Source organism: Rousettus aegyptiacus, unplaced genomic scaffold, assembly GCF_014176215.1.
Source record: "Rousettus aegyptiacus isolate mRouAeg1 unplaced genomic scaffold, mRouAeg1.p scaffold_m13_p_6, whole genome shotgun sequence".
NCBI classification, from domain to species: Eukaryota; Metazoa; Chordata; class Mammalia; order Chiroptera; family Pteropodidae; genus Rousettus; species Rousettus aegyptiacus.
This window is the reverse complement of record NW_023416309.1, coordinates 75,717,754-75,737,805: the sequence shown is the minus strand read 5'-3', so window position 1 is coordinate 75,737,805 and position 20,052 is coordinate 75,717,754. Positions and strand designations below refer to the sequence as shown.

Sequence of the window (20,052 nt, the reverse complement as noted above, 5' to 3'; positions counted from 1 at the left end):
AAGTGTCATCAGACAGTTAACCAGGATCTTGTCAACGTCATGAGAAAGAATTCATGGACAGACAATGAAGGCGAGTGTTGTGGTGTGATCAAATCCAAGATCCACGGAGCCAATTGAGATGAACTGTGAGCCTTTATTAGCCGGCCGGCGACTGACTCTCCCCACTAGAGAATCAGCCCCGAGCACCCAGAAGAGGCAGTTTATATAGCCACCAGCACATCCCTGAGCAGACAGATCACCACACCCTGGTTAACAGTTGGCCGTTAGCATGTCCTTGATCAGATGACCCTGGTTAACAGCATCCTTGATCAGATTACCACACCCTGGTTAACGGAATCAGAAGTAAATCTTTAATGCTGGCTTACTGGAAAATTGTCCACCCATAACATTCCCCACTGGTTTTCTAGGGGAATTCAAATCATTGAACACTAGGTCTAATCCTCTCCTACTCTGTCAGACCTCACCTAAAGCCATACAAAGACCCCCCTTACTTTAGGATGGAGAGAATCAAGATCGTCCAGACTGGACCCTTGACAATCTTATTTTAGTGGGTCCTCTGTCCAACGCAGAGTCCATTGTTCTGTGGACTGTGGGCTAATGTCTGTGGCGGATGCACAGCCTTGATTCTGGTACGGTGAATCCAATGACGGCGTCCAGCTATCTTGGCCGCTGTGGGTGTTGTGAGGATGACAGGAAAAGGTCCATCCCAGCGGAGCTCAAGAGAAGCAGGCTGTACCTTTCTCACCCAGATCCAATCGCCCGGAGCATGGTTGTGTGGCTGGATTGGATGCTGAGCAGCTGTCTGGTAGCAGAGACCAGTTGGTGGGTCTCCTGTCATGTGAGAGAGAACTTGCAAAGCTTTAAGCAGTGAAAAATTATGAATTTCTGTTAGCTTTTCCTCCCCTAATTTGGGGAGGAGAGGTGGGGTCTTCATAAGGTGCAAAGCCCTTACAATAGGGTGTGCACCATGCTCTTAAAAGGGCAAAGGGGAGGAGACTCACTCAGTTTTCGCCAGTTTCCAGCTTGAACTTAGATAAGATTTCCTTCAAGGTCCTATTCATCCTTTCTATCTGTCCTGAACTCTGAGGCCCATCCAATTGATCCCTAACGCCTTTGCTAGAGATTGGCTGGTCTGGGCGATGAACGCTGGGCCATTGTTGGACCCCAGTGTTATGGGCAGACCATATTGAGGCACTATTTCTGAGACTAATTTCTTTGCTACTACCTGAGTGGTCTCCTGCTTTGTAGGGAAGGCTTCAGTCCATCCTGAGTTGGTGTCTATGAACACGAGCAAGTACTTGAATCTGAAGTTTCCCGGGCTGACCTCAGTGAAATCCGACTCCCAGTGTTCCCTTGGTGCTTGTCCACGAAGTCTCATCCCTTGTTATATTTCCTTGAAGGGCTCTGGATTCACTTGTGCACAGATGTGGCACCGGGCTGATATCTGCTTGGCCATTTGTTGCAGCCCCGGAATGTAATAGTCTCTTTTTAACAGTTCAGTTAACTTGGTTCCTCCCAAGTGAGTGCTCTGGTAAACCTGACTCCTTCTGAGACCAAGCTACTCTCATCTGTAAATAGAGTAGTGTCTGGATTTGGCCAAGGGCTGTCTGTCTGGTCTGGTCTGGTGCAGGTGACGTTCTCTAGGACCTCAAGGCAGTCATGGAAGGGTTGGCATCCTCGGGCAGTAGGGTAGCTGGGTTGAGTGTGGTAGTTTTCAGGAATTGTATGTGAGGTGGGTTGAGAAGCATGACCTGATACTGGGTGATTCGAGTGTTGGAAATCCACCGGTCCAGTGGGCTGCGAAGCATTGACTAAACTGCGTGTGGGGTGATAATCTGGAGGGTCTGCCCTAGTGTCAACTTTAGGGCTTCCTTAGAGAGGATTGCAGTGGCAGCGATTTCCCTCAAACAGTTGGGCCATCCTGCTGCCACATAGTCCAATCCTTTGGAGAGGTATGCAACTGGTCGCTTCCAGGGCTGTAGGGTCTGTGTCAGGACCCCTTTAAAGTTATCCTGGGCTCCTGGGGGCTCATAATGTAAGAGCCCTGACCTCCTCATTCTGCGTCCTCGAAAAGGACGATGGGGGCCTTCTTTTGGGGGGCTCGTCCTTTTTCAGGGCACTCATTCTTCCAATGTCCCTTTTTCTTGCAATATGCGCACTGGTCCTTTTCTAACTCGACTCTTCTGGGTCTATTGTTCGCCCTGGGTGCCTGTTCTCAGCCTCCGCCTTTTCCTGGCGGTCCCTTTGGCTATGCTTCTTGCATGGTTGCAAGCAGGACCTTGGTCATCCTCTTAGTCTGCGCTATATCTACCTCGTCTCTATTGTTAAATACTCGTTGTGCTATCTCGACCGGCTCAGATAGGTTCTTTCCTTCAAATCCGTCCATCCTCTGCAATTTCTTTCTAATATCTGGGGCCGACTGACCGACAAAGGCTAAATTCACAGCCCTCCTATTATTAGAGTCCTCCGGGTCAATAGGGGTATATAACCGGTACGACTCTAAGAGTCATTCCAGGAATGCCACCGGCGACTCATCCTTAGTTTGGATGACCTCGCTTACCTTAGATAAGTTAGTGGGTCATCGGCTGGCAGACCGGAGGCCCTGGTGCAGAAGCTGGAGATACTGTTGGAGAGCCTCCCTACCTTGGTCAGTGTTGGGGTCTCAAGGCGAACGGGTGTTCTGGAGAACATGTTGAATGCGGGTTGGGTCGGTGGAAAGCTGCCCATTGGGCTCTAATACCGCCTTTGCAGCCTCCCTCTGGATCCGCTCGCACTCCTCTGAGGTAAACAGGACCTGGAGGAGTTGCCAATAGTCTTCCCAGGTCAGCTGGTGGGTAAAGAAAATAGTCTCTCGGAGAGAGGTTAATCCTTGGGGTTTCTCTGAGAATGAGGGGTCCTGGTGTTCCCAGTTGTACAGATCACTGGTGGAGAACGGGACACAGACCATGAATGGCCTCTGAGTTTCTCCCGCAACCGGGGGAGCCAATTGCAGGAGTGGGGCCAGGACTGCTGTCCAGTTCGATAAGTCAGGGACAGTATCAGAGTATTGTGGGGGTTGGTACACAACCCCCACAAAGGGTGTGGGGAGCACTCAGGAGGGGTTCTGCCTCCCTGTTAGATGGAGATAGGACCGGGTCATAAGGGGAATAAGGGGGAGGATTAGTGATCTCAGGGTCCTCAGGGGGTGCTTGTAAGACAGGATAAAGAGGGTTAGGTCTTTATCCAGACGGTTTCTCTTTTTGCTCCTTTGGTGTAGAGAGAAGGACAGACTTGGGAGTCGTCTTTGATTCTTTTCCGCTGCGGCGGTCCTTCAAATACTTGGGGGCATCAGAAACAATATCGATCCACACATCGATATATGGAGCCTGATCAGGGTGGCCAGAATTTCCACAGATAATATTCCGCACCTGAAAGGCTGTTTGCAGGTCGAGTGACCCCTCTGGTGGCCACCCTGTTCCAAATGTGGGCCAATCTAACTGGCAGAACCTCTGAAGGTCAAAGGGAGTGACACAGGCTCCGTACACCTGGGCTCGTCTCCTGAAATCCTTAAAATGGTTAAGGAGGCACTGAAGGAGGGTAGGACGATTCGAGGAAGAAGCTTGACTCATGTTAAAAATAAAAACAGGCAAGATCCCCACAAAAGCCAAATAAGCCAGGGCTAGGATCAGCTTCTGACCTAGCGTCCAATTGGATGGGGCCATGGAGGCCAGATCTAAGGAAAGAATTAAAATACCACACATTGATATATGGAGTACGCTTATGAAAGCCAAGGCAATAAGAAGATAACAGTGCATTTTGACCATTTCGGACAGACAGACACAATACAGACAGACAAAACAGACTACAAGTAACACAAAACGCTAGCATATCAGGCAGGTGCTGGGTCAGGATCTGATGTCTCAGACCTGACTGTACTAGGGAAGTTGTGCTGCGTCCAGCCTTCCACTAGTTCTTAGGGCCCACAGACAGGAACAGGTCTAAGCTGAGGCTTAGACGAACTCCAGGGCTTACTGGCAGACAAGTCCAAGCCGAAACTTAGACTTACCCTAGAGCTCACAGACAGATAGATACTCAGAAACCTGAATTCCTGTAATAACCAAAAGTCAAGTCTAATGTCTCAGACCTTGACCAAACTAGGGAAGTATTGCTGCGTCCAGCCTTCCACTAGTTCCCCAACAGATACCCAGAAACCTGGATACCTGTAGTGCAGTCTGACTCACCGGTGAAACTGCTCCAGATGGCCCAATTGTTACAGAATTGTACCTTTTGTCTGCCTGCCCTCCTGGGCGAGTCTGCCTGGTGTCTGGGGCTGAGGAATGTCTCTCAGCGGCCGTCCCCTAGACAAGGCAGGTCCTTGCCCAAGGTGGCCGGGGTCGTGAGTCTTAGGAGATCTCCCCCTTTGGAGATATCTCGCTGGGGCCTCCAAATGTTGTGGTGCGATCAAATCCAAGACCCACGGAGCCAATTGAGATGAATTGTGAGCCTTTATTAGCCAGCCAGCGACTGACTCTCCCTACTAGAGAATCAGCCCCGAGCTCCCAGAAGAGGCAGTTTAAATAGCCACCAGCACATCCCTGAGCAGATCACCACACCCTGGTTAACAGTTGGCCATTAGCATCTCCTTAATCAGATTACCCTGGTTAACGGAATCCTTGATCAGATTACCATACCCTGTTAACAGAATCAGAAGTAAATCCTTATTGCTGGTTTACTGGAAAATTGTCCACCCATAACACGAGGAAGCGCCAGCTCAAGTTTATCGAAAACAAAAGTTCACTCTCAGATGGGAGAGTGGAGAAGCACGAGAGGGAGCTGCCCCGCTTTTCTTGTGGGGCAGGGACTTCACTGACTTTACTGGGGGTGGCACATTCATGCTTCTGGGTGGTCTCTCGGAACTTCGGAGACGCCCCTTTTCTTACCCTTTTTTGTCCTTACTGAATTGATGTGGTGTACCCATCAGGCAGTGTTAACCACAATGGTAATTTATTATAATAGTCATATAATGAGGTTAGGGTTAGGTTAAGGACAAACGGGGTTTAGCCTGTACATATGTTCTTGTGGGGAAGAACACCTGTGTTTCTGGGCCAGGATACTGTGGGTTCTGAGCTCTAAGGGCCCATAAGGGCTCATGGCAAGCACATTTGTGCCCTTGTGGGTTTCTCTCTTTTCTGCTCATATCTGGCTATGTGCCTACTCTTAACAAAATCATTGGCTAAGAAAGCAGGTTCTGAAGTCAGACATACCTGAGTTCACGTTCTCCAATAGTTCCTACCTCACAGTGGGGCTGAGTCACTGTGGGGCCGAGTGAGATAACCTATGTGAAGGGCTTTACACAGAGCGTGACCCACGGGGAAACAAGTGTTCAATAAGTATGAGACATTTTTAATACTCCCTACCCCATACCTGCATAATTTCTATGCAGATGTACTCATGGCATATAGGCAGGTTCATTGCAAGTGGTTTTCCATGTTGCTGTATCATCTTTATAATTATTTTAACGGTTACATATTAAATACCTCTTTAAAAGTTTTCACCGAGACCGTTTCCATATACCTACTATTTTTTTTTCAAAGCGAGTTCTGCTTATAGCTGGCTGCCTTCTGCTGAGTCACAGCAGCTCAGGAATACATCTGTGTGATTGTCAAAGGAAGACCTTTGCTGTGGGAAACTGCCCATTCATTTGTTCATCCATTCATTCTGCTAACACCTACCGTCTAAATGCAGGGCTCACCTTCCCAGTGCCTTCCACATATGGAGCTGCTTCCATGCTCTGCCCTAACATTCGGTTCCCTAATACTTATTGGACTTCCAGTTGGTGTTGGGCAGAGCACTGGTGGCCTGGGATCAGGAAACCTGGATTCTAGTTGTGACACTGTCAGGAAAGTCCCTCCCCCTCTTAAGGCTACCTGTAAGGTGAGAGGATTGGCCTAAATGGCCCAGAGCCCCTCTCATCTTTGATGTTCCCTTGGGGCACAAAGGCAGAGACAGTACAGGATTTGGGCCTGACTCCCAAGAGGTTTAAGAGATTCTTTGCTGTCGGCAAGGGCTGCTCCTAATCTGGGATGGAGAAACCCTCTTTAAGGCCGGGAGCATCAGCTTTGTGCCGATCTGGGCTGTGTACCAGCCCACCCAGATACTGAGCATCACCTCTCAGGTGCTGAGCGATATATGCAGCACTCCCCATGTCCTCTCTTCCCCTTGGGAAGTCTCTGGTGCTCTTCTGCTCTGGCTTGGAAGAGTCCAAGCTGAGAGAGCAGACCTTAGAGTTTGTGCTAACCTCACAGGATGATGAGGCCTGTCCCAAAGGACGTGGCATTGGACTGTGAAGACTTCGGGGGAATCACTTCCTTGTGACTGCAGCTCTGAGAGGCGCGGGCTCAGTGGTTAATTAAGATCATAGGCTCTGTGGTTAGACTTGGTTCAGATCAGCTGCATCACCTGCCTGGGGTGTGATCCAGGACAAGTTACTCAACCTCCCTGAACTTTAGTGTAATAAGACTAATGAAGCTTAGATCTGTGAGAGCAAGTATGTAAGACTCTCAACACAGGGTCTGTGCTGTCTTCATGGGAAATATTTTGATTGTGATTGTGCTATTTCTCAGTATGTAGACACAAATGCAGAAATGTCAAGGTCTCGAGAATACGATTTTCTGTAACTTTGCTCATAAACTACACCTTATTAGGCATCAGCCCGTTTCATAAGTGAAATCTGCTCTCAGCTCATGTATAGAGGGCATTACCACTTTGTTGCAAAAACCTTTGTAGTTACTAATTGAGTCTACCCTGCTGTGTCACTCTGACCCACCCAAACCAGTTATCTTTTAAGGTAAAATAAAATCTTATTCTTAGATAACGAAAATTTTATTTTTACACGTCCTTTCCCCCTGCCAGTGTAGGCACATTTGGAGAGATTTTATTTGAGGAATTAGCCAGGTCTTTTCTAAAATCATGTCCCTGTTCTGAAATAGTTTTTATCAATCACCTACTGTGTGCCAGATGGTACACTAAATATTTTTATTTGGTTTATCTCAATTAATATCCTTAACTTTATAAAACAGAATCTATTATTATTCTCATTTTAGAGAAGAAGACATTGAATCTGTAAGAAATATGTTCAATGTCATACAGCTAATTTATAACAAAGCTTGGATTGAAATTCATTGGTCCTGACTGTGTTAATCAAATTAAAAACTATATGGTCCCTACAAACATGGAGTTAACACAAATATAAATGATCTTTATCCGCTAGCTAGGACAATGTTTGTTGTGATGTGATGACAGAGATTTTTATTAACTGTATCTCAGCTGATATTGGACCCCCATTTCAGGAGGAAGCAGAACAACCTATTCAGGCTTAAAACATATCTTCATAATATGCCAGAAAATCCTACAATTTAAAAAATTTCAGTCAACATTTATTGGGAACTTACTAGACATTCAACACTGTATTCAGCACCAAAGATAGAGACCAGGATCATGTCTGGAGGATCCCACAGTTTTAACTAAGGCAAACAGAAATGATGTAGATAATTACAGGAATGTGAATTGGTGATATTAGGCCCTTGGGATAGTTCGATATGTTTAATTTTCACAAACACCCTGTAATGCAGATAACCCCATTTTAAGCAGCAAGAACATTAAGACTGATGGAGTTTAATCATGTTGCCCAAAGACATTCAGCTGAGGGATGGAGCAGTGGTAGAGGTAGAGAGTCAAGATTTGAATCAAAATCCATTTGACGATAAATACCATGGATTTTCTCAACCTAATCAACTAAGTCTAGCTGATAAAGATTAAGATGCAAGATTTATCAACAATTAACATCTTGTCCTAGGTGAGTTTATCAGATCCTTCTGGAAGTACCTACCTCATCAGGAATTCAACTCCCTTTTATTGGGCAGGATTTGCTTGTGCTTTAGCTGGGTGGTTATATTCTCTGTAGAGAAGTTAATACAGATCCCAGTGCCTCCATCAATAAGCCCCTCCACAGAAACCATTCGATTCCTCAGCCAGTCAACAAAAGTATACTCAGATCTATTGCACATAGGCCTGTGTCACTGGAGGGTGTGTATGTATGTGGTCATTCATTTACTCATTCACATGACAAATACTTGCTGGGCTCCACTTGACAGTGCAGGGACTCTGCTAGGCACTGAGATTAGAAGATGAATTAGACAGAGCTCCATGTCCTCTTGGCACTCAATCCAGAGACAGGCGGTACACAACGAAGTCATTTCAGATACTGGTAAGTGCTATGACAGTAATAGGGTGATGTGAAATGAGTGACAGAGCAGGTGGCTACTTTAGATTGTGTGGTGAGAGAAGGCCTTTCTGATGAGCTGACACTTGAACTGAGATGAAGGTAGACAAGAAGGCGGTGGTCATATAAGTAACCGAGGAAGACACTGTCACCTGACCTTTTTAGTGAACAGAGAAAAAGCCAGTGAGGCTGGAGGAAAGGAGAAAGTAGTACACGCTGAGCTTGGCGGGTAGACTGGGGTCAAATCATGTAATGTTCTATAGACCACTGTCAAGTTCAAACCAGCTTCTGGAAAAAGGCATGTATGTGGCTGGGAACACCTGAGGGGATTTCCAGGCGATAGCAGGAGAGCTGGTCCTCTAGCCCATTCATTGAAATATTCAAGTCGGTGAAGGGAGTGGCCCAAGGCTTTCCCTTTCGCCAGAGTCTGGGGGTGGGGAGAGGGCAGGGCCCAGCAGGGGGTCAATGATCTCTCCAGCCCACCTGCACCCTGTTCCTTCTATCTCCCACCTCATCAAATGAAATTGGCTCTTCACTGGGTTTCCTGGACCACCACGAAACCCTGGTCTTCCCGCGGGTGAGTGTCCAGCCCCCTGAAGGAAGTGGACAGCTGATACCAGCTCCTACCTGCCAGGATAGTTTCCTGGCACTGGTCTTGGCTAGGGCGGGGCTGTAGCAGCCAGGAGGTGGTGGTCGAGGCTGAGGGGAGGAGTGGGACTAGCCCCAGAGCCAGTGGGGCCTCAGTAGCCCGAGGCTCTGGTCCTCTAGACAGCTCTGGGAGCCTGTCCTTGCTGGAGGATCCAGTCTGGACCCTAGCCCCTGCCAGGGGAGCCCTGTAACTTGCTTTTTTCACTTAGTATGCCTCGAAGGGTGTCCATACCAAGACATGAAGATATACCTCGGTCTTTAAATTGCTTCATGATACAGAATTACCGGGGTTTATGTCACCCATTCCCAAGCTGGTAGACTTCATAGCTGATTATAATTTTCTGCTATTATCAGTGTTCCTTCAGTGGACATCTTTGTCAGTCCTTCTTGAACCAGTATTTCTCTAAGGTTGTCTTATTCTTCAGTCACAGGCAAGTCATAAATTATATAGGTGAGTGACAAGGTTAGACTGTGACTTAGAAGGGTCCCCCTAGGGACAAATTGGAGGGAAGAGGATTGCATAAATTCCTTAGGAATGTCTTTGGCTGACAAAACACCAAGGCCTTGGGGTTAGACATGCTTTCGTTCCCAGTTTTGCTGGTAGCTCATCTGGGAATGGTAGTTGAACCCCCTCCCTTCCCTAGGCTTCATTTTCTTTATCTGTGAAGAAGAGACTTAGGGAGTGGTAGTGAGAAGGGCTGGTGAGGTGGTTTGTAAGGTTTCTTCCTGCTGAAAAGGCCTTATATTGCCAGCTGTGGTCTAAAAGTACATGATAGGTCGGCTGGATTAATTGTACGGTTTTATTAGTGTCATGGACGTGCTCTTACTAATTGCTTAAAAAAAGACATATTTGTCTATGACAGTAAGATAGGTCAAAACAAGTAAAACATATTACTTTGAAACAGTTGTTCACTGTAAACAAAGGTTGAATCACCTCAACAAGGTTCTATTTTAAATCATTCAACAAAGATTGAGTGCCTCCTCTCTGCCTGGCAGAGTTCTAAGCACTGGGGATATACAATAAGAGCAAAAATGTGTGCTCTAAAGGGGCTTACATTCCATTTGAGCATTTAAAATTTTACACGTGGGTGAGTATGTGTCTAGATTTTTATTTTTAATCTGCGATTTTGCAAATGTAGAGAAATAGTAATCAGATTAATTTTCTAAGCACTACCCAGGGAAGCCATGCAAATTTCTCCCCATATGTGATATTCAGCCAATGAATTAATAATCTGTGGCTTCAAATTGCAAATTAAAATTTCTGTAGGTCTCTCTCTAGAATAGCTTTTTGAGTAAAATGTACAAAGGGATAAATATCCACCAATGAAAGAAGGGTATTTTGTGTTTATTAAAAATTGCTTTTTTCAAGTTATAGTCGGTGATTTTTTTCCCCTGAAACTATACATCTGTCATCCTAAAAACATCATAAAGATGTATTTATAACTATTTTGCTAGAAATGCTTGGTTCCTATTTTACTAGAAATACTTGGTTCCATCATACACAGCAGCACTTCTAAGCCAAACATAGTAAAACAGAAATTTTCATTGATTCTCCTGAATGCTCCTGCGCTTAATGGAACTGCAGTATAATTGACTCCAAAATCATCTTGCTGTGTGGTAGGCAATGCATAGTCATTTAAGATAATGGATATATGATTGGGCTGGGTTTAATGCTCACTTTCAATGCTATTGTTTCTCTGTTTACACAGAGGAGCTAACACTCAGGGGGGTTAAATACCCAAGCACACATGGCAGGCAAGTGGCAGGTTAGGACTCGAACCCAGGCAGCCCGTCTTGGAAGCCCAGGTGTGCTGGGGCTGGGAAACGAGGCCATTCTCATGTGGGTTCAGTGTCGCTTAATCCCCACAACAGCTCCAGAACCTCATCCCAGCATATTTGTGTCTCGTGAACCTTGACAAAATGGTGTTCGGCTTTACCCATTTTACAAATAGCAGAAACTAAGGCCTAAGCAGGGTAAAGAACTGATTCAGGGTCATGCAAATTAGTGGCCTGAGCGGACCAAGGTCACTAGTGGGCGAAGGGAGCAGCCTGAGGCTTTCCCTTTAGCCAGGTCTCAGGACACTTCCAGCCCAGAGAGTCAGAGCTCCATCCCTGAGAGCCTCTTCAAAACATTGTTTGTCTGTGAGTAAGGGTTTACAGTCACAGCCTTGCTTTCCTTATACACTAGGAAATTCAGAGGAGCTGGGCCCCCGTCACTTTGTCCTAGGGCTTCATCAGCTCCATCAACAACTAAGAGGCAGCACCAGGGATTTAGAACACATTTCCCACTCACAAATACAGACGAGGATGTGCTGCAGGTCTCCTATGCCATTTTTGTCCCAAGAACTGGGTGATCTATGTGGACTTTCAGTGGTCATGTGGGGAACAGCCATCCTAGCCTGCTGCTGTGGGTTGGAGGAGGACAGGCATGGACAAGAAGCTGTCACGCAGGTCACCATTCTGTCGGCTGTCTCCATCTACCACTGAGCTTGTGAATGCAGTATTTAAAAGCGAATGCTTGTTTAAAAATCTATGAGTTTGGAAACCTCACGTGCCCTGCATTTTCCCATGAACACTCTCTGGGTCTTGGGCCTGTCTCCATTCCTTGGGGAACTGGAATTCTGTGCAGTAGTTCTTTGTGTGCTTAGAGCAGTCACTGAAGGTCCTTCAGACCTTTTTTCAAAAGCTCCACAGGGTCAAAATGATTTTAACATCAATACCCAGATGTTATATACTTTTTTCACTCATCCTCTCTGGAATTTCCCAGAGGTTTCATAGTCTGAAGCAGTGACGAGAACCCAGCTGTCTACTATCAGGCCAGACATGAAAGAGATTTGCGAAACTGTAAAACAAATTGACTCTTTTATGAAAACGTGTTCACATAAATGACATTTTTGTGAACATGGTTTCCATAAAAGATCCTCTACACTTAGATCCTGTGGTTGAGGATGAAAGGAAACTAACCACAACTGGTCTACACTATAAATAAATCATTACGCCGTCAATCAATTGGTCTCCCAGCTGACGCTCCCTTCTCACATCAAGCAAGTTGCCTCCTCTTTGGTCCACAGGAAACTATGAGGCCCCCAAAGGCCTTTCTGGTTTCAGCGTGCTACAGCACTCTAGAGTGTCTTCTCCCATCAGACCCAGGAGCCCCCCACAGGTGGGGTCCTAGTCTCTTCACCAGTGTCCATCTTTTCTGAAAGTTAGTGAAACAGGAACAATATTTACCCAACAGCACTGCAGCGATGTTCAGGTGAGACAGAATGTGGAAGGGCTGAAGTGTATAATGTTGAAATTTATCCACGCTGGATATATATGAGCTTTAACAAAGGCCTAAAACCTGAGCATACCTAATGACGCAACATATAAAAGACAAGGCAAGATCTGAAATGAGACACTTGTCAAAAGCATTCTGAGGTTTTATTAACTTAAATCTGTTGAAAAAACCCTATATGCAACTATATGCACAAAAATCTCAAAAGACTGGAAGCAATACATCTCTATGGCATGGGCTTAGGAATTTATAATTACCCCCAATTTCAAACACGCTAGATTTCCCTGATTATAAAAATAACATATGATCATTGTAGAAAATTTGAGAAGGGAAAGCACAAAAAGGAAAATTAAAACCACCCATAATTTCACTGCCCAGAGATAACTGTTAACATATTTGGTGTATCTCATCTATGCTTTAAAAAAAAAACCCTTTATGTGTTTTACGTGATTGACATCCCACTAAATATACAATTTTGTGTCCTGATTTTTTTTTTCACTTAACATCACATTAAGAACATTTCCCCACGACATCACAAATGCTTCATAAATGTGAGTGTAATGGCTACTTTCTGTTCTGCCCCACACCTGAGGACTGGGCGCCATGCCGCCTAGATGGGAGCAAGAAGGAGTCACAAGAAAAGCAGGTGCTGGAGAACTGAGTCCACAACACTGATAAAATAGGGGCTGAGGTCCTTCCATAGCAGGGAATTCTGGCTCTGAACAGGCTCCTTCTAAGAAGTGAGACTTCCCTGCTTTGCTGGAGGACATGCTGGTAGGTTTCCATTCATCTGAAATCAGACCCGGCCAATATCAGTGTCAGGAGGCTCTCTGACGGGAAGGCCAGCCAAGATAAAAAACATTTCTGAACAGATAATGTCAGAGTTCTATTTGCTCTGGTTAGTTATACCTTTTCAGGTGCACAGGTTAGCAGGGCAAGAAACTGCTCTGAGTGGCTCTGAGCTTTTAGCTCTGTGGCCAAGTGAGGTTGTCAAAAATCAAAACCAAATGACAAAACAAGAAATCATCCCTGGATAGTTGGTAAATATAGCACTTTAAAGTCTCCTGAGGCCTTCACATCACCAGCAGTCTCAGCTTTTGCTGGGGCGTGAATATTGGTGCGGAAGTGGCAAAAAAGGAGAGAGAGAAGAAAAAGGAGTGGGGGTAGGGGATGCCCCAAGTGTCCTTCTGTGAGAACCAGGTTTTCAACTTCAAAGTGCTCCTAGCTTCTTCCTCTGGAGAGCGCTCATTACATCATGGGGTAGGCGATGACAAAATAGTTAAGCTCTGAGTTGATCAGCTTTCTGAACTTCCGGTAAATTTCCCTCAGTGTCCTGTCCTCTTCATTCGTCTCATATCTGTTTGTATAAATTCTCACCTGTGCCAACAGAGAAACACACCCTCATGCATACACTGTGACTGCATCGCTCAGGTACTGAAAACAATGTGAATGATGTATATGTACAATTGTTGCCAGAATCAGGACAAACCCAAACCCAGCAACTAAGGCAGAAACTCCAGGTTCCTGTCTATGAAAATGTCAATTTCCAGTCGGCGGACTCAGATAAGATGACTGCCTCCATTCCCTGCCTCATTGCTGACTTTTGCCCCAGAGCAGAAGCACCTTGGCTGGTCCCCTGAGCCCAGGGCCTGGATGCCCCTGTTCTATCCCTGTGCGACCACCTCAGGTGGCTCTTACCTTGAGCGTGCGCAGGGCACACTGCCCTTCCTCCTGACTCTTCAGGATCCGCTCCACAAAGTTAACATCGAGGAAAGCCCAGATTTTGAAGTAAAACAACTTCCTGCAGGATAAGATAAGGAGGTGCAGCTCTTCGTCGAGGGACTCATGGTTGTTGTTGAACTCAAAAGTTAATTTCTGGAAAAGCACCAGAGGGGAAGACGTATGTGGGCAGAGATGCTGAGACTAACTGGATCATTCTAGAATATTTCCATGACCTGGCTTTGAGTCTCATAGGCATGGCCATCCGAGGGCTTTAGATAAGAGACATGCGGCCATGGACATATAGGTCACAAAGGGAGAGATCTGGGGATGAAGATGATCTTATCTGAGTCTGTGAGACTTGGAGTTTGGAGACAATGTACTTGTTGTCCAGACACCACAGTGCTGGTCCCAGCCTTGCAGTGGACTGGTCGGGCGACTATGGGCAGGCCACCGAACCCCAAGTTCTGTAGCATGAAAGAATAACAGTGCTGTCTGCCTGCCATTTCAGGGCTATCTCAGTATCGGATGAGCTCTGAACACACCATAGTCAGTCACCATTAGTAGTGACATTACACCTATTAATGTCAATTGTCACAACCTTCTGTGAGGTCCTTAGAAGGGACAAAGTGACTCTGATTTTGTAGATGGGGAGCCGCCAGATTATACAACAGCCCACACCTCTGAGTCCTTCAGTGACTTGGGGCAAATTTGGCTTTTTGTTTGGTTTGAAGTTTCATTGTTTCTTGCTTGCTGCAACCTAGCGAAAGGTAGGAAGGGGCTGCAGACCTGCTACTCACCTGTAGCCCCTTCCTACCTAGCCAGGGGGATATAGAGGTTTTCCTTGGTTGACAGCCGAAGTAGAAAATTCCTTGTGTTCCATATGTAGGAAATAAGCAGCAAATTTGTTGTCTGCTGTGTTCTTGGGAACCAGTGGAGGCTTAATTTGGTCACATTTCCCAGAACCTCAATTTGAGATTGAGTGCATGCAAACCCAGCCAAGAGTAGGCAGCAGTGGCCTCTCCACTGGGTAAGCCAGGAACCTGGGTGACAGTCACTCCTTGAAAGCCTCCCACACTTAGGTCATACCTACCTGCAGAGTGTGCCGGAAGGTGGGCAGGAGATCCAGCAGAGTGGGCCGCATGGACCAGTCTGGGTCACTGAAATAGCAGCTTCTCAGACTGATGCTCCTGATTGGGATCTCCTGCAAGAGGATCCGGACCAAGCGCTCGTACTTCATGACCCGCTCAAAGAAGAAGTTCACCTTCAAGTTGGTGGTGTGCCTGGCCAGCTTGGCCCAAGACATACCCCAGATGACCTGCCCATGGGGGTCATGAACGTGGCATTTGATATTTATGGTCCGGAGGGTACTGGAATTATTCTCACACAAGTCCTCAAGCAGCTCATCAGAGATGCAGTTGTAGTTGAGGGTCAGGGACACAAGGTTGCGGAACGTGGACATGGTCTTGTTGAACTCAGAGCTGCTGTACACGGCGAGGTGGTGGCTGAAGAAGTCCTCGATGTTGAGCTCTGATGCCATACTCTCATTTCTTAAGTAGCTCAGAGAGTTTAGAACATGACAACCTTGCTCCACGGTCACCCTGGCCCCTTTTAGGTTGAGATAATCCAGGTGTTTGCCCATTTTCTTTAAGAAGAAGGTCAAGCTTTTGATGAATGAGCTCTTGATGCTGTGCCTCCAGACCAGGCGATCCAGCTCCAGGTGCTGAATGGAAAGAGACTTCAGACGGCTGTTACTCTTGCCGAGACATGAGAGAAGGCCTCGCATGGTGACCTGGAACTTCTTGGTCAAGAGAGCATTGTAAGGATTCATGAATTTGATCTCCAGGTACTCCAGATAACGACCAAATTTCTTAACATACCAAAGAGCTGACTCGAATTCAGACGCATGTACCCTGGATGGTCTCCCACTGAACGTGATGGTCCTGTATCGCCAGAGGTCAGCCGAATACATCATCTGGTTCCACTTTCTGCAGACGAGGGCTGCCCTGGACCTGTCCCTGTCTCCCAGCCACCAGAAAACACGACGCAGGCACACATCGGGCAGAGTGGCCCAGCAGCTCTGGTCTTGGGGCTCGATCAATTGGCTTTCTTCATCCATCAAGGAACCAGGATGTCCAGTGCAGCTATGTGATAGGCAGGGCTTCCAAAAATGAGGAAAGAAAAGTAATCACTCTTTTTCTGTGGGGAGTAAAAAGGAAGAGCCATTACCTGCCAAACAGAAATTAAACTTAATTGAACAAATTTGCACTGTGGGTCCATGTATAATAGGCACTGTCCTGGTGCAGGTGGGGCAATAATAAATTCACCTTATAGTCGACACCTGCAAGGAGTCACAAGTCCATTAGGGGTCTATCAGGGACACAGACCAGCACTCAATTACAATAGGGTGGGAGAAGTGAAAAGGTTCAGGTGTATTCATGGTGCAGGGTAGCACAAACTAGCGTTGACTCAGTCTGTCTGGGTAAGGAAGAAGTGGAGAAGACTGCTCAGAGAAGATGATGTCAGAGTTGAGTTTTGCAGAGTGAGTAGGATTTGCAAGGCATACCAGGTTGGCCTAGTGGTGGGGGTGGGGGAACTGATACATTCCAGCCAGTGGGAACAATCTTTGCAAAGCCACAAAACTGTGAATGTACAGTGATGTGTTCACATTCAGGGAACTACAGATTGTTTGGAGCTTAATTTGTAAAAGGAAGGGCATGATGGGATGGGAGGTGCTAGACCCAGGGGCCCTGAATGATGTGATAAAGGTCATGTCCCAGAGGCCAGGGATTTCCACTGTTCCCTTGGGATTCCCCAAGACTTTGGAATCCTGACATGGCCAGCCCTCTTCTCTGGATGAGAATCACTGTGTTGAACTACATTGCTGCTGTTGTGTTGACATTCAAAAGGCATAGCAGCAGAATAGGGTGGAGAACCTCAGCTGAGGTCACAGGGGGTCAGAGAAGGTTGAAGGGTCACATGTCTGGAAGTGATGTGGTCAGCACTGAAGTGTAGGAAGTACTTTCCAGGGACTGGAGGAAGGATGGTCCAGAGTGGAGTCCAGGCTCAAACCTGGGACTAGGGCGGCACCATAATGGGAATAGGATTGGTTGTGAGTTCTTTGCAGGACGTGATTTGTAACTGGGGATGCTGAGGCCTGCCTGATAGACTGAGCCCTCAGATTTTGTATTGCCATGTGCTGAAATTTTCATGACTTTTTGCTTTTAATGTTTCTCCTGCCAGAAAACTCTCCTCGTCTTCTTCACCTCTCCCAAATGTCCCATTCTTCAAGGTTCAAGCCCTACCACTCTTAAGGCTTTTATTGGCTGCTTTACCAAGTGTCCCAAGATTATTGATCATGGCTCATAAAAACTCGAAGCCAGAAAAAAATCTGACAATTGCTTTCTTTATAAATGGAAACTGAGGCCCAGAGAGGTGAAGGGGGGCTTGGCTGACACTACATAACAAATTAGTAACAGGGCCCGGACTAGAACCTGGGCTTTCTGACTCTTTCTCCGCTACTTTTTTCTTACCTTCTTAGGTGATAGGCCTCAGGTGCTGAGAGACAAGTTAATCAATTCAGGACAGACATTTGTCTGTGCAAGACTTCTCTTTGGATTTATTTATTCGTTCATTCCGTTTTAACTCTTTGTCTGACTTCATTGCCCCACCATAGTCAATGATTCCAGTGTATTTTTGTTTGTGTATGTGCTCACCCATTGTATATTTAATATTTGTAAGCATCATTCATTTCGCTCTATACAGATCTCACCCACTGTGTTCATTTTCTAAATGGATCATCATGGTGAGTGTCCCGGCCTATCTCCTATCCACTCTCCCTGTGATGGCTCCCAGCCAGCTCCAGCTCCCACCACCACCACCACCACCACCACCACCACCACAATGGCAATGGGCGTCATCATGCAAACTCCTGTGGAGGGCTTTGGGACCTTCTGTGCTTTTGTCCTCACTACCCCATCATCGCCTGCAAAACAATTGGGCCCCTGCCTCCAGATGGCCCTCCCATCTCCAGGTCAGACAGTCTTCCACATGGGATTTGGCAGCAGCTTGCCCCCACCCAGGACACAAAGCTCCAGTGGCTTCTCAGAGTTGCTGCCTCCATCAGTATTCAGCCTGGTCCTCTCTTTTCCCTCATGTCACTGTCGATCCTTTACTATGATCTGCATCCAAACCTTTCTTTCTACGGGATCCACACATTCCTAGGGACCAGCTTCATTCTTTTTTTGAGTTGGTACATTAAAGTTTCACAAATGAAGAAATAGGTTGTCACATATAGACTGCCTGAGGCTAGGGGCTTCCACAGCTCTTAACAGGAAGTAAGGCGCCTAAAGGGTACTCAAGAAAAGCAAAACCAATTAGAAAGCTAAAGAAACCTTTCTCCCTAACAAAGTCACTGGTCAGAAAAATTATCAGACACTTCAGGCCATAGGGTGTGTTCAAAAGAACATATGTGCTATGCTGGAAAGGCTGTTGCAAGGGGTCCAAAAGTCATCTGTAAATTCTGGGAACACCCTCCCCTCCCCCGAAGACCTCACCAGTGAGAGGCAGCTTAGCTTGGATCCTTAGTGGCTTGGATCCTGGTTCTGTCCATTGCTATGCGTGACCTTAGGCTGATTAATTTCTTTATACCTCAGTCTCCACATATGTAAATAGGGGTATTAACGGCACCTTTCTCCGAGTGTCAGGAGGATTAAATGAGCTAAGATATGGAAAGCGCCAGAACAGTGCCTGGCACATAGTAAATGCTATATGAGTGCTTGCTGCCGTCGGTAAGTTGGTGCCAAGGCACTTTGACAACCTCCCTGTACCGAAGGTATGAATGCACCCATTTTACCAATGTGGAAACAGAGCTGTCAGATGGTTAAGACTGTCTCCCAATGAGATAGAGTAGTAGTAGGGATGTGAATTTGAACCCACTTTTAAGAACTCAAATCTAGTCTTGGTCTACCTTATCAGAACTGCCCACCCGGGAAGGAGACCTAAGGATTTCCTTCCACCTCGGGGAAGCTTCATGGAGAAGGACCGCTCACCTGCGCCGCTCCCGGCGCATTCCCCGGCCGAGCTTACCTGCACGCAGCACCCCGCTCTGGCTGCCGGGTGCTAGGGCTGCAGGGACCGCGAGCGCGCCTGCCTGCTCCGTCTGCGCCGTCTCTGCTCCGAAGCCGACTCCGTGACCTCCTGGGGCTGCGTCCTACCCTCGCAGAGGCTAAATGCTAAGCCGCGGGCTGCCTTTGTGACGCGCTGCCACCTGAGGGGCTCTGTTCATCCCCACTGGGCTTAGGGGCCCAAACCTGGGGTTGCCAGGTCAGTAGAGAGTGCCTGTAGAGGGTCAGAGTGGTGTCAGCGCAAGCAGTCCAGGAAAGCGCCCGGCCAGGGGCTGGGAGGCAGGACGCTCGCTCGGTCTCCGCAGATGAGAATAGGCATGTCTCCTGCCCTTCGCTCTTAGTGCAAGGGAGAGGTTCTGCCCTGAACTTGGGGCTTAGGCCCAATCAGTGCGCTGCCTTTCCTGTCCTGACCCAGCCCCAGGGTCCTGTTGCATCCGGAAAGACCCAGCTTGCCCCAACAGAATCCACTGTCATGTGCTCTGCCCTGGCTTCCACTCTCCCCTTGGACAGGGCCCCCAAGCAAACCTGATTCACCCAACGTGACAAAGCTTGAGAAGCGACCCATCCTTCCAGTTGGGGGAGGATAGAGAGCACCTAATTCACCCACTTTCCTTGGCCCTTCCATCCCTGGCAGGGGCTTGTGCCCTAAAGGGTACCCCTAAAAGCCAGGCAGACAGGTAGGGGTGTATTGTTTGCAGGTTGCATCTTTAGGCTTCTCCAGGCTGCTCTCCCAACAGCCATCAAAGGCATTCCTTTGGGCTTGACCAGTGAGCTAGGAGGGGTCTATGGGAGGCTTGGGACAAGGTTTAATAGAGACTTATCATCATCAGGGGTGTGGATGGACAAACTAGAGAACACCCACACCAGCGACATTTGTGCAGCCTTTGCCTGTCACCCAGCCTCACTTCTCTCCTTCCCTCCCCTTCTTCCTTTTTTTCCTCCTCTTTCCTTGAGCACTGCCTCACCCTGCTGTCCTAGCTGCTGCCATCCCTTGCTCTGGAAGAAAACCAGTGAGGAATTTA

The 20,052-nt window shown here is 47.2% G+C and overlaps 1 protein-coding gene across 1 annotated transcript; it reads right to left on the bottom strand.

Annotated features, from left to right (window-relative positions):
* Positions 1–12,306: 12,306 nt before the first annotated feature.
* Positions 12,307–19,954, bottom strand: FBXO39 (F-box protein 39). The gene is made up of 4 exons (XM_016138783.2): positions 18,993–19,954; positions 14,998–16,103; positions 13,884–14,060; positions 12,307–13,562 (listed from the first exon to the last, which is right to left on the bottom strand). The coding sequence occupies exons 2-4, from the start codon at positions 16,021–16,023 to the stop codon at positions 13,434–13,436; spliced, it is 1,332 nt and encodes a 443-aa protein (XP_015994269.1). The 5' UTR covers positions 16,024–16,103; positions 18,993–19,954; the 3' UTR covers positions 12,307–13,433.
* Between the last annotated feature and the right edge of the window lie 98 nt (positions 19,955–20,052).

What these genes read in the sequence shown, in the direction of transcription:
- FBXO39 (XM_016138783.2), bottom strand. Translation starts at nt 16,023, where the DNA reads ATGGATGAAGAAAGCCAATTGATCGAGCCCCAAGACCAGAGCTGCTGG. An exon ending in CCTTCCGGCACACTCTGCAG is followed by an intron (nt 14,061 to 14,997) that starts GTAGGTATGACC and finishes GTGCTTTTCCAG; the next exon opens with AAATTAACTTTTGAGTTCAA. An exon ending in GTGCCCTGCGCACGCTCAAG is followed by an intron (nt 13,563 to 13,883) that starts GTAAGAGCCACC and finishes CTGTTGGCACAG; the next exon opens with GTGAGAATTTATACAAACAG.